Genomic DNA, 26,890 nt, shown 5'->3' with positions numbered 1-26,890 from the left:
AGTGTACATCGAGCACAAAAATTACCTTAGAAACCTACAGCCAGAACATCTGAAAGGGGCCTAATCACAGAACGGTCCTGCTGATTTAATGGACCCGTGAGGTAGCGCTAGAACCAATGCACTGGACCATGACCAACTTACATCTATCTCACTCAATGAAGGTCAGAATACAACTCAGTGGCACTGCTGCACTAAGGCTCAGCCAAAGTCTGATTAACTTTTTTTATACTCTCTCCTTTATTTCTAAATATTTCTGAAACATGTTACATGTGAATATAAAGGCATGTCTGATTGTCTCTTTAATATATGAAATGTAATTTCACAAAGCTCAACATAAGATGTATTTATTCTAGGGATGCTCATATTGCCAGTTTAACCGTTAACTGAAAGTAAGAATCAGTTAAACGGTAAATTTTTATTTTTTTTAAGTTGCTGCATGGTGAATGGTGGAAGAAAAAAAAATGCTACACGTATTTGTTAACTCATGGGTGCATGTCGACACATGCAACGTGCCTACAGACATATTTCACTGAGCAAGCACTTGCTTCACCTTCATTTAAAGGGGTCATATGATGCTTTTTTAAAGATCATTAAATTCTAAATGGATTATAGCCTAGAAAGTGCGCAAAGAGCACTCCCCTTATAATCACTGGAAAGCTGTCACTCATCTTACTGTAGTTCATCGCGATCCCACAAAGTTAAGCTTTACACTACACAATAAATTTCTTATTTACATCATGTCGACACTTTCTTTGTTGTAATGAGAGAATTCGCGAACGTGCAGAACTCAGCAGCAGTGATCAGAACACCAGCGTTTAAAATGTTTGCACATTAAAATAATCCCGTGAAAAAGATTGTTTGTATTTTTAATGGGTCACAGACACTCATCCATTCTATTTTTATTTAATACTAATTTATTATTCTAATTTTATCAGTTGACGGTTAATGTAGCAGTTGTCGGTCAGGAAAATTAACTGAAATGAGCATCCTTAATTTATTAAAATAGTCACATTTTTACCTCTTTCACACTATGATTAATACCCAGGAGAATAAGACTGAGGTTATATTCTGCATATTTTATACTCAGACACATCATGACATTTCACAGAAAAAAAGAAAAAAAAACATTTACTGTAGTTATAATGTAATCCAGACCTAGACCGCAATATACAAGGAAGATTGATTCATCCAGTCAATAGACATTTTTCAGCAGGCATTTGTCAACCTTCATAAGTGAGTGCCAAGATGCATTAAAAAATCTACATAGCAGCCTAACAAAACCCATTCACAAATGTGACAGCTTAATGCTGAAAGAGTACAGGTTAGGTTTGAGAACATAAACTGATGCATTAGTCACCTTGCTGGGGGTCCTGAAGCTCTCCACAGGGCTCATGTCAACCACACTCTCCTGGGGACTCTTCAGACCCTGGCAGAGTCTTAACTTTGATAAAGAATATCTCTTTGGTTTTGAGACTTTAGTCTTTGCAACTTCAGGGATCTTGTCTATTCACAATCAGCTTGTAACACTCCAAAGAGAAAGGAAAACTTGAAATCGCATCATATGACCCCTTTAATTAAATGATGTAATATATGCAAGACAATGGCAAGTGGCAATATTGGATATATGGTTATCAGAGAGTGAATCCATGAGTGAATGTATTCAAATTCTAAATGGATTATAGCCTAGAAAGTGCGCAAAGAGCATCATGTCAACCACACTCTCCTGGGGACTCTTCAGACCCTGGCAGAGAAAATAAACATTAAACTATAAATATTAGGCAGCGATATATGGGGATGGGGGTCTTGGGATTCTTAAACCAGGGGTTTTCAATCTTTCAGATGCATCAGACCTTCAAATATGACATTCCTAATGCAAGAGACCCAATATATAAAAGACCCAATTTATACTGTTATAAATATGTGTAAAATATTATTTGGAAAAGATGTAGTGTATATTAAATTACATTATTTTTTTATTTTATTTATTTATTTATTAAAAGTAACATTTTTATATTAATTACAATTTTATTAATTCAGTTTAATCTTGTTTGCATTATTTATTTATACAGTTTTACAGTTTTTCAGTAAACTTTTACACAGACCTGCTAACTTTGTGGCCCCCGGGGGTCCCCAGACCCCTGTTTTTAACCCACTACCATAAAGTATATATTCTTTTTTCAATTTGAGGTTCAAATGTTTCAGTAACCACAAAAGTTAGATTACAAGCTAGTCAGAGGACGTATGCTTCCCTTGATGTTAACAGACTCTTTCGAGTTCGCATGCGGATGATAGCAACCATTTGTTGAACCATAGCAACAGCTCGTGCACATTTTTTAGGATCTTTTTTAAAAACTACCGAAAACATAAATATAGCGATTATTCGACACTTTACAATAGATTTACATAAAGCTAACACATTTGGCTGAGCTGCCTATTTACGTTGTGCGAGATGAGTTTCAAAAGATCACACCCTGAAAACTTAAAAAGTATTAAAACGTCAACCCACAAAAAATATTGTATAATTCGTCTTTTGAGAAATAATAAATACGAGCAATAATCCACCTGATAATGCAGGGACCATATAGCACAACGACAAAATAATGGTTAACAACGTACAGTCGTTTAGATTTAACATCTATTTATAACGGGTTTAAAAGGGAGTTTCTTTAAAATAATAATAAACTCAATAAGTTACATGTAAGCTTTATTAACTCTGAAAATCTTAAGCAAATGTTACTGTCCAAGAGCTCACCATTATCTTTTTATTTATCATTCAGATATTTCCTTTAATTATTCCACATGCACTGATTGAATGCGTTATGATACAATGAGTAAATGTGCATATCTGAGAAAATATAAGCTGTTTTTTCTGTTTGTTTGTATTTTAGCAAGCAGGCTAGCTTAATAAAATGCTTCCGGATTCGTCAATGAAATCAAGAAGCAGACTGATGTAAGATGAGAAATAACCCACCTGACGGGCCATCAAAGACTTGATTTTCTGCATTGTATAGTTGAAAACACTAAGCAGTAAACGTGATGTATTCTCTGGTCTTTTTCTGTCAAACGCGATTCAATCCTTGCAGTGCTAGACAGGTGCCATGTTTCACTGTTGGTCTCACGTGACAGATGGCCAGTGCAGCATGGGATATGTAGTTCCTCTGACATGCCTCTGAGTAGCATACTACTTTCGTAGAAGTAGTACAGAGCAGTAGACAAAAACTGTGTTAATATGGAAGCCCAGTTACAGTTGTTGTTCAGCGTGACAAAAATGACTGATGTGCGCATTCCCAGTGGCCGTAGCTGTATCCCATCTAGCCTCAGTTCCACCTCATAAGAAAAATCATGCTTTGATACAAAGTAATTATGACCTAAAAGTAGAAATTATGCTTATATATATATAAATAATAATTATGACTTTTATCTCATAATGTCGACTTTTGAAGTCATAATTTGTACTTTTTTCTTTTGAGTTTTTCACATTTTGTCATAATTATGCTTGTGTCATAACTTCCACTTTTTATATCACAATGTCAAATTTATATGTCATAATTGACTTTTTTCATAATTTTGACTTTTTCCTCTTTTTTGTTTTCCTGTGGCATTCTCTGAAGACAAAATGATGGTTCTCGTGCTTATTTGTTTTGATCAGTTTTACATTTAAAGCAAATTAAAAATCTGGCATGCCTCTTAGAAAGCAATTATATTTGTATAATGGGGTGTAGAGACCATTATTAGATATTTAGATTTTTCCTCCCATCTTTTTGAGAGATGATTAAAAATGAAAGCTATAAGGTGTCTCCTGGATTTTCTAAAAATTTCTAGACCCCTGACTACACACACACACACGCACAACTTATTTCTGTCTGTTGTAGAAGACAGTGTGTGTTGATGTGTTGCACTTGAGGTCCACAGACACGTAACATAGAACGAGTCAAGGATTCTTGGAAAATGCCACAAAACCTCATTTGTTTGGGGCTTTTGCATCTCACAGTTCAGAGAAAAGTTTACAGCAAAAATATCTGCTACCTGACAAAAATATTCTAGCGTGGGTGTTAGAGACGAGCCCTTCCAACTGGCTGTTCATGCTGATGTGAGCACACATAAGAGAGCAAGTGTTTCTCGTCAATAAAGCGCCGCTGATATCACTGAAAATTTCCCTCTCAAATAAGGGAGTGGCACCTCGCTCCAGGCAGCTGAGCTGTTGATGAATGCTTCTGCTCTTCCTTTGAAACTGAGAAAATACACACAGTCATATTATAAATCATCCTTTTATAAAGCACTGTGTTTGTTCCAGTATATTGCCGGTTATAGCTACCAGACAATCTCTCTGGTTGAAATACCCAACAGTGCTTACCAAAATTAAAATGATCAGCTTAATATGTACACAGAAAGACTCACAGCAATACTTGCCATATTTCTAATATTCACCTTTGAAATTTTATACATTTAAACATTTATGATGCACAAATATAAAAAGAGACTCAGAGATGCAGCATTTTCATCAACATAATAAATTCAGAGAGCTAAACTCTAAAAAGTAAATCAAAATTATTGTTATGTCTTATATTTAATAAAATAACAATTATTCTAAAAACCTTTATTTTCAAATTCCGAAGCATCCATCTGTGTTTAAAACGTGAACAGGTGCAGGTGCAATAGAATGGGATTAAATACATAAAGCATATTTGTGTTGTTTAACATTTAATTATTGTAGGTTTGCATCATATTCTGAATTATTTTTATTCATTTTGAGGAATACTGAATCAGTTTTTTTTTTTGTGAGTGAGATGAATTAATGCATATTCATATTTATTTTAGAACTACAGTAACATCTGATTTCTCTCAACATGAGGACAGGAGAGCTGTCAATCAATAAATTGGAAAAAAAAAAGTAACTTGCGTTACTTATTTGAAAAAGTAACTCAGATATTCTCTTGTAAATTAAAAAGTAATGCGTTACTTTACTAGTTACTTGAAAAAAGTAATCTGATTACATAACTCGCGTTACTTGTAATGCGTTACCCCCAACACTGGGTGCAACACATAGAAAACAAAACAGACAGAAGATGCCTGTTTTACATTCAACAAACTGCTACCCGTGAAATATATATAACATGTGGCATCTTGAAAATGTAATGAGCAATATAACAGAATACGCTGCAGTGTGCAAAAAAATACAGATTCAATGTACAAGATGCATACATCATATTTACATTCAAAATGCAGGAACAACAACATTAGATGACGACTGTATTTATATATAAATACTCTCAGCTTTTCATTAAGCATGCTGCTACAGAAAAGAATTTCATAGTTCTCTTATTTTAAGACAATAAAAACTTCAGTGTCCAGCACAAGTTTATAAATGTATGATTAGTATAAGTAGTATAAAAACGAATAATTGTAAAACAAAAGAAGTGCTTAAATGTGTGACTGTAGAGAGAAAAATTGGCAGAAAAAAATAGTGAAACGCCTTTCATCTTTACATCCGAGCACACATCATGACTATCCACCTCTCTCATTTCAAAAGACTCAGTGTTGGAGTTTCAGGCACATGCTTGATGACATCATAGATGGTGGTATGCAAATCTTTGACTGAATCAAGCCGTGTCAAAGACCTGCAGGATGCCTGGAAAACACAGAGAAGAAATATCAAACTGTTCTGGGGCAAAACTGCTCATGCAAAACACCAAGTGATTTTTTTTTTTTTTAACCTGTGTTGACTCCATTTTCCCAGGTACAGAGACAAATTCATAAATGCCAAAGTCTTCAGTTGCATCTTCATGACCTGCAAGTAGGTATATTAATCAGATTAGTGTATATTTATCACAATACAAAGCCAATTTTAGGCACTGTATAATATAAACAATACACTACGTAATATAAATATCCTGTTGATTATTTTTCATCTATTTATTCGTTTTTATTTATCATTTTATTTGTAATGAAACAACTTTATTAGCCATTAACTTCTATTGAGATCCATATTATGTAATGTAGGCTATTTAAAGCAATTTGTTCTCACAGTAATAATTAAACAATGTTTGAATCATTACTATCCACCATTTTTGGTTCACTAGCACACAAGTATTTTATTGTAGACAGTAAGTCGTTGGTAATATCCTATTTATTTTCCAAAGGGAGTAACTGTGTATATAGCTAAGTAAAGCCAGCACCAGCAAGGTGGAAAATATGTTTATAATGTACGCTGACAGAAACCAAGCCGATATGATTATAGCAGTTGTGATGTTAATGGGCTTGGGGAGTTTGTTTGCACAGAGAGGTAGTGTACACATCACTGCTTAACAACACAGGTATATTGTAGTCCGAGACATGCAGTAAACCTACCAGAGCGGTGCAGTCCTCTCTGCTCTGTCATTGGCCTGGAGGACAGGATCAATCCATCAATGATGTCACTTAAATAAATAAACGCGTCATATATTTCTCAGATATTTGTATAGATAAGAAACATTTTCTTACCGCCTGTAGATAGTCTTTATCACTGTAGAAAAAGGATCAAATTAAATGTCAATTATTGCTAATGAATTACAATTATTTAATGTAAATATACACCGATTTAAATATTAAAGACCCCTTTGAAATAAGTTGAAACAGTTTTCTGTCCTGTGTTGATATTTTTCTGTATTTTTATATTACATCTTTTTTTAAGCAAACAGACATAGTTAAAGGGGATGAGGGACTCTTTTTGGAGAGCTTTTGATTAGATGAAAATCTGTGTAGTACAGAATGAGTCATTTTTACATGTATATATCTGCTAACAGTGAATTTTAGGAGTGCACTAGCATACAGATGGCAAACACACAAAGCACTCTCTGACTTAAAGCCACAAATGGGGGGTCTTTAAACAAATGATTTAATAAATAATGATTTTGTTCAAATGACACATTATTAAGGTGATGCCTGAATATCTTTAAAAATCAGAATGAGATCATACTTCTTCTTGGATGGCAGCTCTTCCTCAGGAGCACAAACATCATACACACTATGATGAGGACTGATGAGATTGTAATGAAAGCCAATGAAGACAGCACACTCCCTTCCTGGCTATATTTTGCTTTTTCTGTAAACAGATCGATATCAGTGTTACTTACATTTTATATTTTAAAATACATCATTTCTGGTGTGATCTTCACCTTTAAACAACCAAGAACTTGCATTGCATGCTTGCACTTTTTTATTCTGTATCCACACTGAACCAAAATTCACTGCCTGTAACAACGTAAACAATAAGGACAGGTGCCAGCCCCTATTTACTTTCCAGTGGAACAGCAACACTTAATCACAGGTGGGACAGATTTGCACTTAGCAACTGGGGAGAGAAAAAAAACAGCTTGCCACGACCATGCAGACTGACACTGGATGGAATAAAAGAATAACAAATAAGATAGATTAACTTAAAACACTAAAGCCAGTAACCATTTTTGTCATTATTACAGTTTTTGTCATTATTATTCTTATGATTAAATATAGCCTATTTTTGTATTATTATTAAACAATATTTATTTATTTATTTGTTTGTTTGTAGAATTATTTAAGCTTCAATAGTGTCAATCTACTTTGATTTGTTTAGGTCAGAAGAATTTAATAAAATAATTTGAGGGTCCTTTTTATGAAATTACTGTCATTATTTTGGCATGAGGATGAATGTGCAGATCTCAAACAGTGAACGCAAACATACCTCTGTCAAGACTGGCCATCACCAGTGTGAACTTGGTCTCGTCCTGCTTCTTAGTCATATTGTTGAATGCTCTACACAAGAACTCTTTACCCTGGGGTAACTCATACGGCTTCACTTCGAACCGTGGTCCAGTCATGAGAACCTCTGTGCCGTTCTTCGTCTTAGAGATCCAGACGCAGATGTTGGGAGGGTTGGAGTCTGCAATGCACTCAAAAAAGACCAGTTCCTCCAGGTTCACCATGAAAACCCCTTCAGTTTTCAGACCTTGGTCAGAATTTACTGCCAAGTTATAAGGCCCGTCTGAAAAATTTGGTAACGTTACAAAAACATTATTAGTCGTTTCTTTTTCAACATTCATTTAAAATAAATTTCATTGCAATTTTAGTTCTATTACTATAAATAGTTCTATTACTATTAATTTATTATGTCAGTGATATTGTACAACAATAGGAAAGTTAAGGAGAAAAACAGAGTAATTTTTCAGGTGGTCACTTCATTTCCAGCGATACTGTTGACTTGATTGCAAAGATACTATTTAAACTGAGCTGGATGTTGACATCACTGAATTCAATGATGAACTGTCTTTAACTGAAAAATTAGTGTTTACTATTGTCATTTTGCATTATTGACACACTATTTTCCTAATTAATGCTGTTCAGTTGCTTTGACACAATCTGTATTGTTAAAAGCGCTATATAAATAAAGGTGACTTGACTTGACTTGACATGTGATTTCAAAATTGTAGCCCCCATGAGGCGACAATTTGTATATAAAATAAACCAGCTTTTATTAGGCTACTGATATTATGTGAATGCACATGATTTTAAACATATTTTTCAAAAAATACTGTTCATTTCTTTAGAGGTACAACTTTTTTAATGAGGGGAAAATGTAAGTGATCCATATTCATATTTCAGGTCGACTTTTGTTTGAATATAAATGACATGTTTAACGTCTGAGTAACAATGCAGACAGCAGGTAATTCTCAGGCTGCAGGAGGAACCAGTGTGCAATAACGATGCAATGATTTACACATGGAATGACAACAGATGATAAATGAGCTTGGAGTCGGAAAAGTATATTAGATACTCACAGAACACAATGAGCTCAGCCTGTTTGCTGAGCTTACTGCTAATGTGGTTTTGGGCCTCACAATTGTATTGACCGATGTCTTCTTTCTTAACAGGGTTTATAACAAGTGTCCCATGATCTTGTGAGAATGTATGCCGTTCACTTGGACCAACCACCATGTTGTTTTTTAGCCATTTGAACTGAACATTTGTCCCATGTTCAATAGAACAAGTCAGTGTCACATTGTCCCTGTCTTCCACCAGTTCTGATTCTGGGGTCTTAGTAATAACGGGCATGGACACAGGCACTGGGAGCAGAAAAGACATTAAATTAAGTACTTTCAAGAAAAGAGATACTCTGATATGTATGTATGGAAGCCCGTTTATGTCTCAGAGAGAAAAAAAAAAATCTGTCAGATATTCACCTTATTTTTAAAGTAACAGTGGGTGCGGCCATTTGTAACTTGAACGTGCGTGGCTTCTGGTGTCATTTGCATCCAGTTATTTTAACTGTACAAAAACAGTCAGTCACGCTGCTTAACATTAGAAACTGGTATTTGTTATCATATAATTTTAAATATATTATCGTAATCATGAACACACTGGTTCTAGCACAAATAGTTTTACTGTTTGCTAAACCGTTTACTGTTTTTTTCTAGTTACTGTATTTATATAATAGGGAATAATGAATAAGAAGTCTTATACATTCACAGAAAATACCTCACTTTCGCGTTGAAAAATAAGGTGAATAAAGTCGCAATTGTGAGTTAAAAAGTCGCAATTACAAGTAACAAAGTCAGAGTTGTGCAATATGAAGTTGAAATTGTGAGATAAAAAGTTACATTGTGAGTTAAAAGTCACAATTATGAGAAACAAAGTCACAGTTGCGCAATATGGCACATGGCAGGATTTAAAGTCATTGAAATTTATGAAGTCACATTGGTAGGTATAAAGTCAACTGTGAGAAATTAAATCACCATTGTGAGGTATGAATTGAATTTATTTTTAGTCTGAGATGAAAACAGCTTCCATATGAATGAGTTTCACAAGATGTTAAAAGCATTAGTAACTAACACTACATTAACAGCTGTCATAAATGAGATCCTTCCCAAAACACTCAAATGCTCTTACCACTGACTGTGACTGTCACTCTTTTTGTGACAGCAACTGGACTGGGAATTCCTGGGAAGATGATGTTGATCTGCAGCTCATATTCCCCCTGTGTGTCTTCATCCAGATGTTCAAAATATATTGAGACATCAGGCAAATTGAGTGCCGGACTGTTCTTTAGGCGCAGATTTGGGATGGCATTGATGTTGTTGAAAGTGACCAAAAGAGTGTTATTAGGCTTAATCTTGCACCAGAACCCCTGGAACGTCACATTGTGGACATCAAAATGAGTCTCAACTTTGAGGAGCATCGGGTCCCCCATTTTCCCATGCTGTGTGGGCTGCAGTGAAACGCATTCAATGCATTTAGAGTCCGTACCTGTTTAAAAGAGAGTGTTAAATGGTGCTTAATGTACTGTCAAAAAATACAAGTAAAATGTACACATATAAACAGTTTTGTGTAATGTTAAAAGAGCTATACATTCATGACGTCCATTTGTAGGCCAAACGGAAGGCTAAGTCACCATGGATTCTCTCAGGAAGTTCAAACTGATTTTTAGAATAGCGTTTTTTTTAATTATGGTTAAAATAAGGTCACTGGACTTAAAGAGACTTTCATTACCAATTTTGTTCTACAATATAAATTGCACACAGTCATAGTTAAAATGTGAAGTTTGAAAACGTTGTGTGCATTAGCAACACTTGATCCTAACAAGTTGCTACATAAGGAGTACAACTACAAGTTCACATGCCATTACATAACAATCTCTTAACAACTTGCATTGCTCTTTTAGGTTGTGGACAGCACTATTGTCTCTTGTGTTGTATATATATTAATTCAAATGTAATATTTATTAACACACTACAGGTAAAATTATAACATAACATATTGACATTATTACAAAATGCACTTTTTAAAAGTGCACTTAAGTGTGTTAGGAAACGGTCATGTAAGTATATTTACATAGCCTTTCATTTCCTTAATATTATATTATCTGCAAGTACAAGTTTTTTTAAATATACTTTTAATATTTGAAGTACACTACAAGTGAACATTCAATACAGCACACTTCTTTTTCACAAGGGACAACACACACAGAACTGTCCATAAAGCAGAGAAGACCCTCTGTATGTACACCATCAAAACCATCCCAGGCCTCGAGTGCTCAATATTTATGTTTTTGGTCATTTACGCAGAACGGTACTTACTACATGAGAACCCGCAATGTTTATCATTAACAGTGACATTGCCGGTTAAATCATTAATCTAAATTAATGATTTAACGCTAATCTGAGCAATGTTCCTTCTCCTTCAGTTCACTTGGACACTTCAAATGAACTATACAAAAGGAAATTTGCAGAGTAAGACATACCTTACCCTCACATAATCTGCAATTCCAGCATGACACTGGATTTATCCACATCATTAATTAGTTCATACACACAGATCTGCAGTTTAATCACCACTGCCTTTGCCCTCGCAGCTTGATCCTATACCTGCGTGAGCAAATATTGACCAACTTCTCAGAATGATAGTGATCAAACATCAAGTTCTCTCTAATTTGTCGCAACTGGTCCGTGAGCAAACACTCAGGAATCGCATACACTGGATGAAGTCATGGAGACCTGATTGCTAAAATAATGCTCCCATAATGCTGTGAAGATAACGTGGACTCTACTGAACTCTTGTCGTATCTCATTTACTTAAGGATAAGATTTCTTTTGCATGGATGAAATGAACGTAGGCTGTGGACTGGAGGCCCTGCTTTAACTGACAGCTGTTAATCTGTATTACGTTGCTAGGCAAGGCTGTGTGGCAGCAGGCAGGTAGGCAGTAAGCAGGTAAACAGTCTCATACTCCTCCCCCTTTATCGCTCTTGGGCCCCTTAACTACCCAGACACGGCCATCTCCACCCCTTTACTCACTTCTACCGGCCTGCTGACAGCCAGTGTTGTGCATTACAATAGATAACTGCGTGGCTCATGTTGTGCACTAAATAATAAATAAAGACACCCCTATTGCACGCACAAAGGACCAGAGGGCAGATTCGGTGGAAGCAAAAAGCGTGCCAGTGTTTACGCCACGCTAAGTTATGAATACATCACTAATAATTGTGCTTGGCCTGTTCTGGTCTTATTGTCTCCAAATGAGGTGAGAATTATTGCGGGGATAGCAACAGTGCACTTACACCACCACGACAATAGGCGTTAGGAATTGAGCTGTTCACACCAACAAGCAGACAATCAACTCCTTACGCATCTCCAAACACAAGCAAACATTAGACTATTCATACCCCTTGATAATCCACTACGGCCATTTATGATGCAACCAAAATGCACATACAAATGTGTGGACTGGAAAATGAACAAAAGCCTGACCGTGAATAATCCACTAAGCCTTGAATGTTTGTTTGTGTATTTTTAAAGCATCATGTGACACAAAAAGCTAAATGTAGGAAGTGTCTGCCATAAGACTACGAGTCATATGTATGTCTTATCTTAATCTCGAAATGTATTACATATTTGTATTCATTAAAAACATTTTAAAAATAAAAAATGTGTGTATGTGTATATATATATATATTTTATATATATTTATATATTATATTTTAAGATATATTTTACATTTTGTGTGTTGACTGAAATAGAATTGTGAAAACTGTAATAAGACATCAGAAATTTTACAATCATGATAGAGGACAAATTGTGCTTATGTTAAAATGTTCAACATTTCATTTAGCACAAAAAAATAATAGTATTTTTAATCCATAAAATCTTTTATGAAATCCCATGTTTTTATATAAAAATGCTCATTGAATTATTAAAATTATATTTGACAAGGTTTTTAAAATATCAATATATATATACACCTTTGTTTGCTAACTGGTGTTAAAGTGGGAATATATTCCACTGAAAATTTCAATATGGAAGTGAAAATAGGAAGTAAGTGCCACGCTATTTCAGAATTAAAACAAAACCACAGTTCTATTCTTTCAGGTTCTGTGCCACCTTGCTACTTGAGATAATGTGGAGAGAAGGTTGTTTTTGCTGAAATTCAAGTCATCAATAAGAAGTAACAATATTTACAAAAAAATATTGAAATGACATGTTTTCCAGAGTATCTCTCCATCTTTTTCTTTAGATCTGTACACATTGTTCAATGGCATTTCAGGTTAAATAATAAACATTTTACTCTAGAAATGCATTTAATTAGATGACATCCCAAAATATTGACTTTCTCTCATTGGCTTAGCCTCACATTTTTGGCCAAAAAAAAAAAATTATATTTAAAGTTTTAGTGTGTAACATCACTGCTTCCATTCATTCAAAAATTAATGAAAAGCATCTTACCAGGAATGATCAGAAATAAGGTGAACATGAGCAGAAACATAGTGACTCCAACACATTCCATTTCTGCTATGTAATCTCTAGAAGCTGTGCGACAAGAAAAGGGAACTGGTGACAGTATTTGCCTGGGAAATGAGAGAAGCTAGTTGAGGCCCCTCCCACGTGCCATTTGGACACATACACCTGGCTGAGCTTCCAAAACACTGCTGTCACCCTGAGGGCCAGAGACAGTCTCACCGATACACAATCACTGCTTAAGCACAGTGTCAGATCACAAGAGGAAAGTTTTCTTAAACAGTTGCGGTACACACACACAGCTACAAGTGTGAAACCAGCATAGACTGACATTCAAGTCCCAGACAGACACAGGGTCATACAATGCATGGACATGCAAAGTTTCGCCTAAATCCATGCATGACTTAAGACACAAAACAATGTTTTTCAGAGTCATCACACACAAACTTGGAACAAAGCTTGAGATAAATACCCAAATTGACATGAAAAGTGTCATTTAAGTCCACAGCTAGTATTAAAATAGCACTTCTAAAGGTCACGTGCAGTAGTACTATCTAACCAAAAGTTTAATAAACCATGCTCATAAACGGCAGATTAAGACTAATGTATCATAGGATTAATATATATAAGCACTACTGTTCAAAAGTTTGGAGAAATGAATAGGTAAATTCAGCAAGGACACATTAAATTGATCAAACATGTCAGTAAAGATGATGGTGCTCTTTTGAACTTAAAAAAAGTTGAAAAAAAAATTTTTTTTACAAAAACATTAAGCAGCAAAACTTTGTCCAACATTACTAAGAAATGTTTCTTGCGCACCAAATTAGCATATTAGAATGGCTGCTGAAAATTCAGATTTGCCTTCACAGGAATAAATTACGCTTTAAAATATATTCAAATATATAACAGAAAAGTTATTTTTAACAATCTTAATATTTTACAATAGAACTGTTTTTACTGTATTTTTGATCATATAAATGCAGCCTTGGTGAGCATTAGCAGCTTTTTAAAAACATTTACAACTCTTACCGACCCCCAAACTTTTGAATGGTAGTGTATATTTTAATTTTGTGCAGTTTTACCTTCTTTTTTGTGGTGTTTTATTGCATTACAATTAACAAAGTGCAAACTCACATTCACAACTTGGACAAAATACAGCTGTTTTGCCATGCCGCTGAAGACTCTGCTTCATTCTAATATCACAGAAAGACCATTGTCAGCTTCATTGGGAAAAACAGAAGCATGAATTTTCTATTTAATGCAAATCGGCCACCTTTACAACCTGTAAACCAGAATTTCTCATGCAGATCCAAATCAGCACAAACATACTGTACACAGGCCCGCCAGTGGTGTAAATTACCTTTATTTGGACTGAGAATCATCTGCTTAAAAAACAAACACAAACCTGACATAATGAACCTCAAACCCCTTATAACTCCCCAGCCAAAAGATCCTCTCATCCAAGTCGGCCACAAAGCCGCACAGTGCTAAGAAGCACCCACTTTTAAGAATCACTGGGACAAATATCTAATGTTTTTCCCCCCACAGTCTGGCAAGAGCTCCGTCTATATTCCCACTCGAATTCCAGCTGCCTGTTGTGCAGGACGCCACACTCACTAGCCCTTTAGTCCAACTCAGAGCCGGATGTCTTCCTCTTTTTCTTTTTGCTGTGTTTCTTATGCTTCTTTTTCTTTTTCTTCTTAGACTTATCCTGTAAATAGATTTTTTTTTTTTTAAAAACAGCCATTATGAAGTTCTGTTTTGTGAATCCACTATGAATAACATTTCTGTGAGTGATGCGGGTAGCATGTTCAGTCATTTCCACCCTCATATGGACAAAAAACAATCCGCTTTAACTATGACACTGGAAGGCTTACTGTAATTTTCTCCTTCTCTTCACTACTGCGTTTTTTCTTTGTGGACTCAGCCTAAAAAAAACAAAACAAATTCACAGATGAGTTTATCATGTCACACGGTATTTGCTGCGCTAAAACCATTTAATGACACATATTAAGGTCACAGAGGGTTTAAACACACTCATACATCTCTGTCTACATCAGACTCGTCTGAGGACTCTGTGTGACTCCTTTCAGCTTTCCTCTTCCTTCGGCCGTCCTTTTCATCCTTTCAAACAAAAACATGAAATATATGATATATATATGATACGATATACTGCCGTTTAAAATTTTGGAGTCTCTATGATTTTTAAATGTTTTTTAAAAAAGGACTCCTACACCGTGCCCTAACTACATGTGCTGCAATGCCGCGACACGCAATAAAAGGTATCTTTTCCATGTTAATCAGAGTTTTTGTCCTAACCAGCTGCAACGACGACAACACGCGAAGTTTCTAATTTTTAAACTGTTTCTGTTTCTGTGACGTTGCGGCTGGAACAACATAAAAACTATGACAAATGATAATCTCAGGTACTGACTATGTGCTTTATTCAACGTTAAATGTGTAAATTAAAGCAAACACGTTAAAACTGCGAACACAATGTGAACCAACAAGTGTTTTCCATGACAAAGATGGCATCAGTCACACAGTATGTACTTTTAATAATGTTAAAAAGGTTTAATATTTATGAATTAGATTATAAACTTGTCCATTTCATTGGGAGTGCAGTGCGCTTCTGAATGGCTGTGATATTTGAGCGATTCTGTTGCGTTGCGTTGTCGCATCGCGTCTGGTGTGGACACGGTGTTACACTCACAAAGGCTGCATTTGTTTGTTCAAAATTACAATAAAAACTATATTATTGGGAAATATTATTGCAACTAAAAATAACTGTTTCTATTTTAAAATATATTAAAATATAATGTATTCCTGTGATGGTAAAAATGAATTTTCAGCAGCCACTAGACCAGTCTCCAGTGTCACATGATCTTTCAGAAATCATTCTAATATGCTGATTTGCTGTGCTGCTTAATATTTTCGTGGAAACCACGATACTTTTTTTTGGATGAATAGAAAGTTTAAAAGAACAGCATTTGTTAGAAACAGAAATCTTTTGTAACATTATAAATGTATTTACTGTCAATTAGAGTCCACTTCTGTCACGATTCCTTGATTAAATTTGAATAAATCTACGCCAACACAGAAGAGTACATCATTATCTTTCTAAATAGGCTAACTGTTCATCGCGACTTTAAAATAAAAGTTTAAACCCTTGCTCTGAGTTTGCATGTTTTGATGTCCTCATGTTCTTGTTCAAGAAATGACAGTGGCTGTAGCATTTCTATCATAAAGAAGTGGCCAACTATTAAAGATTAAGTGGACATTTGAATTAAATGTTGTTTAGTCAATATTAAACAAGGATTACATTACATGGCGCTGTAAAGTGTAGTAAACAATCGTCAGGCCACTGACGCCCTCTGCATGCATTTTATATAACATGTTACATGTTATATTACATTATGTATTTTAACGGTTTTGTTCAATAAAACCACATGATTACTTGCTTTCAATATTTTATTTGAACCTATTATTATTGCCTCATTGCCATTATATATGTATTTCAAGTCATTTTAACATTTAGTTTGCTTATGTCTATTTTTATTCAAAAATTTTTTTTTCCAATTTACTCAATTAATCGTCAGAATAATCGACCGATTACCAAAATAATCATTAGTGACAGCCCTAAATAAAAGTATTGGGTTTTTCAAAAAATAAAATAAAATCTTACTGACCCCAAACTTTTGAACGGTAGTGTATATTCATACATATGAGGGAAAAAAAAAAAAAAAAAAACTGTCACTCTCATATGCTTGAGGCTTGACAAATAAGGGGTAAATATGGTACTTGAACTGTTGTTGTACTGAAGTGAAAAACAACTTCAAAAACTCCACTATTGTGTGAAATGACATGAGGGTGAATGTTCTTTTGTGGTGTGATCTATTTCTTTAATGTCATAAAATGAGTCTTGAGTACCTTGTCTTTCTCTCCATCCAGTTTCTTCTTTTTCTTGGATGACTCCTAGAGATAAGGAACATCAAACTTAGTCTCACAAGTCTTGACATATCTCTTCATTATCACCAGCAATTTAGCGTTTATGTTCATTTTATTCAGCACTGGAAATTAATATTCATGGAGGCAAATCAACTTTCTAGAAGAGCTGCAAATCTAGAATAATGTTAGGGCTGCACGATAAATCACATGCAATATTTAATGCGCATCTTGTCAGAAAGCCGGTTCTGTAATCAGCGGTAAATCTCCATCACCTGCGGGCTTTCACATTGAACAGCATTAACTTGCTGCTCAATGTGAAAGCACGCAGGTGATGGAGATTTACTGCTGATGACAGAACCGGCTTTACTGATAAGATGCGCGTTAAATATCGCATGCGATTTATCGTGCAGCCTTAAATAATGTATAATACGTTGTGGCTAGTTTCAGTTAAGCCAGCTACTCCCTTGACTGGCAGGAACAATCCTTTTAAACCATGTAATGTTTTTCCTTGCAGATATAAACAAACAATACCCTGCTATCAGTCTCTGACTCTGTGTCAGAATCATCAGTCGCTTTCCGGGCAGAGGATCTTTTTATTTTTTTCTTCTTTTTCATCTTTTTCTTTTCATCCTGAAAAGGCAGCAGAACAGACAAACAGAGAATATTTAGTGATAAGGTATGGCCATTTTAATGCATGCAAATAATGTACATATAATTCTAATTATCAGCAAGACTTACATCATCTTCAGAGTCTGAGGAGGAACTGGAGGAGGAATCAGAATTCGATAAGGAGGAGGAGGAAGATGAGGAATGCTTGACCAAACACAACAAAAGCAGAATTTGTTAGATTTTAAGCCACTTAAAACTGATCTGCCGACCCATGGATAACAGGCCAGATGGATACCAAATACTCTACAATTGCAAATCCCTCTTCTAGTTTGGGACATTAATTGAAACCAATATTCCACTTTTCCATTATTGATTAATTACTGGTTTACAGTTGCTCAAGATATGAAAAAGGAGAGCTCTCCTCACCCTACTGGACTTTTTCTTCTCCTTCTTTTTCTGGAAAAAGCAAAGATAAATATCAGGAAATCATAGACCAATTTTAAATATAACAACAAACCATAATAACAATAAATACATATTGTGATTGCCAATGTATCATAGCTGATGTTGGATTTTTTTTATTACTGGTATTTGAGTGCAAAATGTTCACTGTAAAAAATGATTGTGATTTTAACAGTAAAAGACTGGTATTTTATTGTGAATTTAAGTTAAGTCTGTGAAACCTAAAATGTTGCTACCATATTTTTTGCGGTGAAGTTCTGGCAACCACAGCTGCCGGTATTTTACCGTAAATGTCACAGTTTTTTTTTTTTAGTGTTGGTACACTATACTCTTCAGCTGGAATATTTTTCATGCCATCTTCTGCCTTTATAAATCCCTATTTATTCCTCAATGGTTCAAAACAGATATTAACACTTCAATATGTTGGTTTATTAACATTACATCAGTTAATGAAATACGGTATTTTATTGTGAATTTAAGTTAAATCTGTAAAACCTAAAATGTTGCTACCATATTTTTTACGGTGAAGTTCTGGCAACCACAGCTGCCGGTATTTTACCGTAAATGTCACAGTTTTTTTTTTTTTAGTGTTGGTACACTATACTCTTCAGCTGGAATATTTTCATGCCATCTTCTGCCTTTATAAATCCCTATTTATTCCTCACTTCTGATTTAGTACTTAGGATGAAATCCATAAAATGTAGGCTAAAATCTGACTGTATTTGCGTTTTATATATGAGATCTCAGATTACTACATCAACACTTACCTCTTTCTTTTCCTTCTCCTTGTCTTTTTCTTTCTTTTCACCTCCACCAAGTACCTTCTCCCTGTTTTTCTCCAGTTCCTTCTTCCATCGCTGAGAAAAATTAGTGAAAGCATATATGATCCACAAAGCAGATCTGAATCTATTGCAAATCCACTGAATCTAGTTAAAAAAAAAAAACCTACCTTGTTCATTCTGTCCTCAAAATCAGCCAGAGCTTTGGAGCCTTTCTTCTTCTTTTCCAGTTGTTCTTTTACCTCCTCCCTGATATACAGAACAAACAGAGATACGCATAAAGAAATAAGACCTTAAAATCACATATAACCACTATCGATTCTTCAGTTTTAATCATAATCATGTCTCCATACCATGATGGCCGTGGTCTGCTGAGATAATCCTGAATGGTGGTGCCATGGTTGGGAGCAGGTCCTCTGGCTCTGGCAGCAGCTATTGGGTTCAAGTATGCCTGAAACACAATCAGATATTAACATTCATAATACAGCCAGCACATCATCAACAATCACAAAACATGCTTAAAGGCACATCCTTCAGCGTCCACGTTTCACTTGGAGACTGCTAAAATAACTGTATACTACAAATTATCATCATTTCACTTAGGCTGAAAATTAGTTTTAAATTACTTATGCATTACATTTTTTATATGCTCACCAACAATACAGCAGCAAGCATTCTATATAACAGAACATTTAAGATGAATGTGTGCTAGCCGAGTTAGCATGTCTGAGCCACATGCATTAGCCATACCAGCAATCTAGCATGCTATCTAAGCAATGCCAACATTTTACAAGTTGTGCCAGACTGTAAACATAAAACAATGTAAATCCAATATCTAATAACCGTGTTCATTCATTCTGTAAGTGGACGTGGCTAATCTGTTTGGCTAAGTGTTTTGACGCGTTAGCACTGCGGCTTAAAGGCCGATACGATACGAGTTGGTAAACTACCTTTACTTACCACTCTATTATCTCGCTTGCCCATTCCTGCAGATTTTGCCTAAAAACCTGTAGGCCAAAATCTATGAAATCAGCCTTCTGTTTACATGTCTCTGGTGCTTGCGGTGGCTCCCAGTGTACAGCGAGAATGTCTGAATAATTGCCACCTAGCGGTTCCTCAGCAGCAAGGCGCGCTCAACATGAACACTAGGGGGCGCTTCCTCCTCGACTTATTCTTCTTCTTTGGTGTTTTATTGGCGGTTGGCAAACCAGCTTATAGGTGCATTACCGCCACCGACTGGACTGGAATGTGGATCAAGATTTATGCAATATATATGATGGGGAAAGAGGGGGACATATAAAAGACAACATGCCTGTCTATATATATATATATACATACATATACACACATACACATACACATATACACACATACATACATACACACATATATTATCTATATTCTATATTCTCTTACTTAATTCACATTCTTTTATAAACCTAATAATATCCTCATGTATCTTGTTAGCTGATTTCCCCAATAAACCTGACAAAGAAAAGTCATGGTGTTTTACTTTCTTCATTGACTGAATAAGGCGACATCTCTCATTGTTGTATTTTACACCTGCATAGCCTGTGTCAGGATCCTTGGATCCATCTGGAAATAAAACCATTGACTGTGGGAAATGTTTCTCAAAATATTTCTGGACTATATACCATATCGGGAGTTGATTAGAATTGTCTTTCAGTTCCTGCTGTATACTAAGGTCAACAGTTGGCAAGGGCAATAACCAGGGAGGAATAGAGGAAATTGATACTGTATTACTGTACTGTAATTGATGTAATCCTATATTTCTTGCTTTAGCGTCACCTATCCACCCAGAACTTGTCAAATTTGTTTCATTATGTTCCCAGCATTCTTTTAATACACTTTTGACAGGATGTTTTTCATTTTGTCCTTGGAGATTGACCCAGTATGCCATCATTAATTTTACTCTTCTAATTCTTAGTGGCATTTCTCCCATTTCCACCTGCATTGATGATACCGGAGATGATTTGAATGCCCCACTACAGATTCTCAGGGCCTGAGCTTGCAATACATCTAATTCCTTGAGGTTTGATTCTGCTGCTGACATGTAAGCTATAAATCCATAGTCAACAAGAAACCTAACAGCTCTTACTTGCTCCAGTTGTTGCCCATAAGATTCAAAGAAAGGGGTGAGATTTTGTGCCGCCTTGAAAAACAAATAACCTGTGTTTTTCCTACAGATAATTTAAATCCCCATTTATTGGTCCATTTTTCCACTTCATCAATTGCAGCTTGCATTTTCTTATTGACATACGATATATTGCGGCCTCTAATCCACAAAGCCCCGTCATCTGCATACAAAGATCTTCCTACGTTTTGTTCAACCTGAGAGAAAATATCATTAATCATTATGTTGAATAATAACGGACTACACACGCTGCCTTGTGGAGTACCATTCTCCGCCGTGTATACTCTTGAGTATTCATACTCTCACTTGTATTTTACTCTTAAATAAAAAGCCCAAAACCCAATTATATGTTCTACCGTTAATTCCTAATGATTTTAATTTGATCAGTAATCCTTCTTTCCAGAGCATATCATATGCCTTCTCCACATCAAAGAAGACTGCTATTACTACTTCTTTGTTGGTCTGTGCTTTCCTTATGTCTGACTCTAGGCACAATACAGAATCCATTGTATTCCGACCCCTACGAAATCCACTCTGATATGGAGATAAAATTTTTTTTTTTTTCCAGGAAGAATGTTATTCTTTCTGTGATCATTCGTTCCATTATTTTGCATAAATGTGAAGTCAAGGCAATTGGTCTGTAACTAGAAGGAACTGATGGGTCTTTCCCTGGTTTAAGAACGGGTACTATTATTGCTTGTTTCCATACTGAAGGAAGTTGTCCAGTATCCCAAATTTGGTTAAACAGATTTAATATTATTTCTAACGAGTTATCTGTCATGTGTGCCAACATTTTATAACATACCCCATCTTTCCCCGGAGTAGTCTGTCGAGCACTAATTATTGCTCTTTTTAACTCAAACATGTTTAATGGTAGGTCTAATGGATTTTCTGACATCTCATTTTCCTTTAAAATATTAGGGTATTCCATTAAGGTTTTATTCCTACTCTGTCTGGCCTCTACTGAAAGATTATCAGAGCTATGAACTTTCAGAAATGTTTGAACTAAAAGTTTAGCCTTTTCTAGGTTGCTAACAGCCATCTTATCTCCATTGTTCATCACTGGCAATTCATAATTTCTTCTGATCCCCCCCATTCTTCTGATCATGCCCCATACATCTGATAGTTGTACTTCTCTTCCAATACTACTGCAATATTGTCTCCAAAATGTACGTTTTTGTATTTTAATTGTTTTCCTTACTATTGCTTGGGCCCTTTTATATTGGATCATAGCCTCCTGAGAATGGTGTTTTTTGAGTTGCCTAAATGCTTTATTCCTTGCTTTTATAGCTTCTTTGCACTCGATATTCCACCAGGGTACACTCTTGGAACATCTAACTCTTGTGCTTTTAGGTATTGTTTCCTCAGCTGACAAAACAATTTCATTAACTAGTTTATTGTTAAATACATTTATATCCCGCTGATTCTCCTCTCGTAGAGCCACAAATCTTTTTTTCACAAATTTCTTTAAAAACTTCCCAATTTACATTCTCCAGTTTCCATCTAGGAATTCCCTTTTCCTTTTCAAAACAAATTTTTGTGCCAACTTTAGTCACTATCGGGTAATGGTCACTCCCTACATTTGTATCTTTAGACACTCTCCATGTGCTGATCCCTGCTATTGAACTAGATATAAATGTCAGGTCAAGTACTGCTTCTGTATTATGAATGTTATTATACCTTGTTCCTTCTCCATTATTAATACATACTAAATATTTATCATCAATAAATTCTTCAATAAGTAGGCCATTTGCATCAGTATTATTACTCCCCCACAATGAATTATGTGAATTAAAATCCCCACACCATACTATGCTGTTTCGTTGTGGTCCCACTACATCTTCTAAAATGCTTTGATTCAATTTTTCACATGGATTATAATAATTAATAATATCTATGCAACCTCTTTCAGTCCATACCTTACTACTAATTGATTCATATTTTGAATTTATTTGTACTACCTTATACTTCATACCATTTTGAATAAATGTTGCTACTCTTCCTCCTCTGCCAAGTTCTCTGTCTCTTCTAACTACATTATATCCCTTTATAATAAAATCTAATTGTGGTTTTAACCATGTCTCCTGTATACATATTACATTAGGGTTTTCTACTAAATCATCAATATACTTCTTAAACTCTTGACCGTTCGCAATTAGACTCCTTGCATTCCACTGTAGAATAATCAGCACTATTAAGATGATCCAGCCCATGTCTGAGAGGATTGTGTTTCTTCATTGAGGGTATCTCTAACTGTTTCCCAGGGCAACCCTTTTACATCTAGATACCTCTCTGCTGATTTGACAATTATTTTGATCCTTTCATTTCGGCTTTTCATCTGTGCTGAACAATTTATTATTTCTGCCATAAACAGTACAAAATCATTCTTTTTCACTATCAGAGTGTCTTCTTTCAACTTATCACATCCTTGACATTTTCCTATTTCTTTGTGCATAATTTCATTTTGTTTTGTCATTCTCACATTTCCTGAAACCTTCTTTGCTGCCTCTGCATAGCTGATTCCCTGAACCACCTTGATTCTTTGTACTTCAGCCTGCCTCTTACTAACTTCACAGCTATGTTCCCCTCCACAATTACAACATTTCAACTTTGCACCCTCGTCACATTTGCCATACGCGTGTTCTTCACTACATTTACCATATCTTTGCTTTCCCTTGCACACCGCCGCCACATGTCCAAATCTCTGACATTTGAAACATCTAAGTGGAGGAGGTATGTATAACCTCACATTGTAACACATGTATTCACTGTGTCTGTCACGTGACTCTGTTCCCCTTTCGGGCTCTGTCTTTACATTTATTTTGAAAGATGAAGCTCGCGATTATGGTAAGGAGCGTTACATTTCCGACAAGTGCTTGCGGTGTTCGGCCAATCACAATGCACTGGGTCAGCTGGCCAATCAGAGCAGACTGCGCTTGTCGGAAGGAGGGACAAAATAATAATCTTTAAAAAAGCATCATATGACCCCTTTAATATTATTTATAACGAGTTATCTGTCATGTGTGCCAACATTTTATAACATACCCCATCTTTCCCTGGAGTAGTCTGTCGAGCACTAATTATCGCTCTTTTTAACTCAAACATGTTTAATGGTAGATCTAATGTATTTCCTGACATCTCATTTTCCTTTAAAATATTAGGGTATTCCATTAAGGTTTTATTCCTACTCTGTCTGGCCTCTACTGAAAGATTATCAGAGCTATGAACTTTCAGAAATGTTTGAACTAAAAGTTCAGCCTTTTCTAGGTTGCTAACAGCCATCTTATCTCCATTGTTCATCACTGGCAATTCATAATTTCTTCTGATCCCCCCCATTCTTCTGATCATGCCCCATACATCTGATAGTTGTACTTCTCGTCCAATACTACTGCAATATTGTCTTCAAAATGTACGTTTTTGTATTTTAATTGTTTTCCTTACTATTGCTTGGGCCCTTTTATATTGGATCATAGCCTCCTGAGAATGATGTTTTTTGAGTTGCCTAAATGCTTTATTTCTTGCTTTTATAGCTTCTTTGCACTCGATATTCCACCAGGGTACACTCTTGGAACATCTAACGCCTGTGCTTTTAGGTATTGTTTCCTCCGCCGATTGAATAATTTCATTAACTAGTTTATTGTTAAATAGATTTATATCCCTCTGATTCTCCTCTCGTAGAGCCACAAATCTTTTTCCACAAATTTCTTTAAAAACTTCCCAATTTACATTCTCCAGTTTCCATCTAGGAATTCCCTTTTCCTTTTCAAAACAAATTTTTATGCCAACTTTAGTCACTATCGGGTAATGGTTACTCCCTACAGTAGTATCTTTGGACACACTCCATGTGCTGATCCCTGCTATTGAACTAGATATAAATGTCAGGTCAAGTACTGCTTCTGTATTATGAATGTTATTATACCTTGTTCCTTCTCCATTATTAATACATACTAAATATTTATCATCAATAAATTCTTCAATAAGTATGCCATTTGCATCAGTATTATTACTCCCCCACAATGAATTATGTGAATTAAAATCCCCACACTATGCTGTTTTGTTGTGGTCCCACTACATCTTCTAAAATGCTTTGATTCAATTTTTCACATGGATTATAATAATTAATAATATCTATGCAACCTCTCTCAGTCCATATCTTACTACTAATTGATTCATAATTTGAATTTATTTGTACTACCTTATATTTCATACCTTTTTAAATAAGTGTTGCTACTCCTCCTCCTCTGCCAAGTTCTCGGTCTCTTCTAACTATATTATATCCCTTTATAATAAAATCTAATTGTGGTTTTAACCATGTCTCCTGTATACATATTACATTAGGTTTTTCTACTAAATCATCAATATACTTCTTAAACTCTTGACCGTTCACAATTAGACTCCTTGCATTCCACTGTAGAATAATCAGCACCATTAAGATGATCCAGCCCATGTCTGAGGGGATTGTGTTTCTTCATTGAGGGTATCTCTAACTGTTTCCCAGGGCAACCCTTTTACATCTAGATACTTCTCTGCTGATTTGACAATTATTTTGATCCTTTCATTTCGGCTTTTCGTCTGTGCTGAACAATTTATTATTTCTGCCATAAACAGTACAAAATCATTCTTTTTCACTATCAGAGTGTCTTCTTTCAACTTATCACATCCTTGACATTTTCCTATTTCTTTGTGCATAATTTCATTTTGTTTTGTCATTCTCACATTTCCTGAAACCTTCTTTGCTGCCTCTGCATAGCTGATTCCCTGAACCACCTTGATTCTTTGTACTTCAGCCTGCCTCTTTCTAACTTCACAGCCACGATACGCTGAGCTATGTTCCCCTCCACAATTACAACATTTCAACTTTGCACCCTCATCACATTTGCCATACTCGTGTTCTTCACTACATTTACCATATCTTTGCTTTCCCTTGCACACCGCCGCCACATGTCCAAATCTCTGACATTTGAAACATCTAAGTGGAGGAGGTATGTATAGCCTCACATTGTAACACATGTATCCAATATATATCTTTCCAGGGAGAGCTTCCTCATCAAAAGTGATAACAACCGAGGTGCTATCACTTACACTTCCGTTCCAATTTGTTTTTAGACATTTGACTTCACTTACATTTGCATTTGTTATATTTTCTTTCACATCTTCTACCAATATGTTTACCGGGATTCCTGTGACAACCCCTTTTACGAATTTCTTGCCATGCATTAGCCATAGAGCATTCCACTCTCTTTCCATTTATCTTGTTCATTCTGATTACTTTCCCTTGCTGTTTTACATCCTTACAAATAATCAGCAATGATCCATTTCTTAGAATTCTAGCACTCTTTATTTCACCAATTTCTTTATTTAGTGTTTTTGTCAACTGTATTGGATTCATCCCTTCAAACGAGTCTCCTTCATGCATAAGTTTTGCAAACACTTTATATTCATCTCTCTTCGTTTCTTCTACAGTTGATCCCCTGTCAGAGTCACTTCCATCCGATTTACTCTGTCGTTTCTTTTTCCGTTTATTATTCCTAACCGTATCCCATTTTTCATAACTCCCGCCACCTACTTCCATCTCTCCTAATTCATTTCCTGAACCGTCACTTCCCTCTGAACACTCCTGTCCATTCACAGTCCAGGGCTACGTTCAGCCCCGACAAAACGGTGCAAAACGTTTTTTAAACAGAAACGGTGGTGCG

At 35.5% G+C, this 26,890-nt stretch overlaps 3 protein-coding genes across 4 annotated transcripts in view; all 3 read right to left on the bottom strand.

Moving 5' to 3' along the window:
* LOC107667773 (syndetin-like) overlaps window positions 1-3,114 on the bottom strand; it is a 142,524-nt gene extending 139,410 nt beyond the window's left edge. Inside the window, exons 1-2 of the mRNA XM_016459498.1 lie at window positions 2,972-3,114; window positions 1,358-1,426 (exon numbers count right to left, since the gene is read on the bottom strand). Of these exons, the coding sequence (XP_016314984.1) occupies window positions 1,358-1,426; window positions 2,972-3,004 (102 nt within the window). The 5' untranslated portion in view covers window positions 3,005-3,114. The remainder of the gene's footprint in view (window positions 1-1,357; window positions 1,427-2,971) is intronic.
* Window positions 3,115-5,352: 2,238 nt separating this feature from the next.
* On the bottom strand, window positions 5,353-13,892 carry LOC107667766 (HEPACAM family member 2-like). Its single transcript, XM_016459492.1, has 9 exons — window positions 13,230-13,892; window positions 9,901-10,257; window positions 8,793-9,077; window positions 7,700-7,999; window positions 6,956-7,081; window positions 6,481-6,502; window positions 6,349-6,383; window positions 5,715-5,788; window positions 5,353-5,629 (listed from the first exon to the last, which is right to left on the bottom strand). Exons 1-9 carry the CDS (start codon window positions 13,288-13,290, stop codon window positions 5,519-5,521), a joined length of 1,371 nt encoding a protein of 456 aa, XP_016314978.1. The 5' UTR covers window positions 13,291-13,892; the 3' UTR covers window positions 5,353-5,518.
* A 415-nt stretch (window positions 13,893-14,307) lies between these two features.
* Window positions 14,308-20,185, bottom strand: LOC107667777 (protein FAM133-like). Of its 2 annotated transcripts, none has more exons than XM_016459502.1 (11): window positions 20,000-20,185; window positions 19,393-19,490; window positions 19,210-19,288; window positions 19,028-19,117; window positions 18,225-18,254; window positions 17,931-18,002; window positions 17,721-17,819; window positions 17,172-17,216; window positions 15,285-15,365; window positions 15,119-15,169; window positions 14,308-14,952 (listed from the first exon to the last, which is right to left on the bottom strand). In XM_016459502.1, exons 1-11 carry the CDS (start codon window positions 20,021-20,023, stop codon window positions 14,866-14,868), a joined length of 756 nt encoding a protein of 251 aa, XP_016314988.1. In that variant the 5' UTR covers window positions 20,024-20,185; the 3' UTR covers window positions 14,308-14,865. The 2 variants fall into 2 exon arrangements, with proteins under 2 accessions (XP_016314988.1, XP_016314987.1); XM_016459501.1 differs by having other exon boundaries at window positions 14,309-14,952; window positions 17,928-18,002.
* Between the last annotated feature and the right edge of the window lie 6,705 nt (window positions 20,186-26,890).

The sequence above is a fragment of the Sinocyclocheilus anshuiensis genome, unplaced genomic scaffold (genome assembly GCF_001515605.1).
Source record: "Sinocyclocheilus anshuiensis isolate Anshui unplaced genomic scaffold, SAMN03320099.WGS_v1.1 scaffold2109, whole genome shotgun sequence".
Classification (NCBI taxonomy): Eukaryota; Metazoa; Chordata; class Actinopteri; order Cypriniformes; family Cyprinidae; genus Sinocyclocheilus; species Sinocyclocheilus anshuiensis.
Note: the sequence above shows the minus strand (reverse complement) of the source record. Positions and strands in the feature narration are given on the sequence as shown.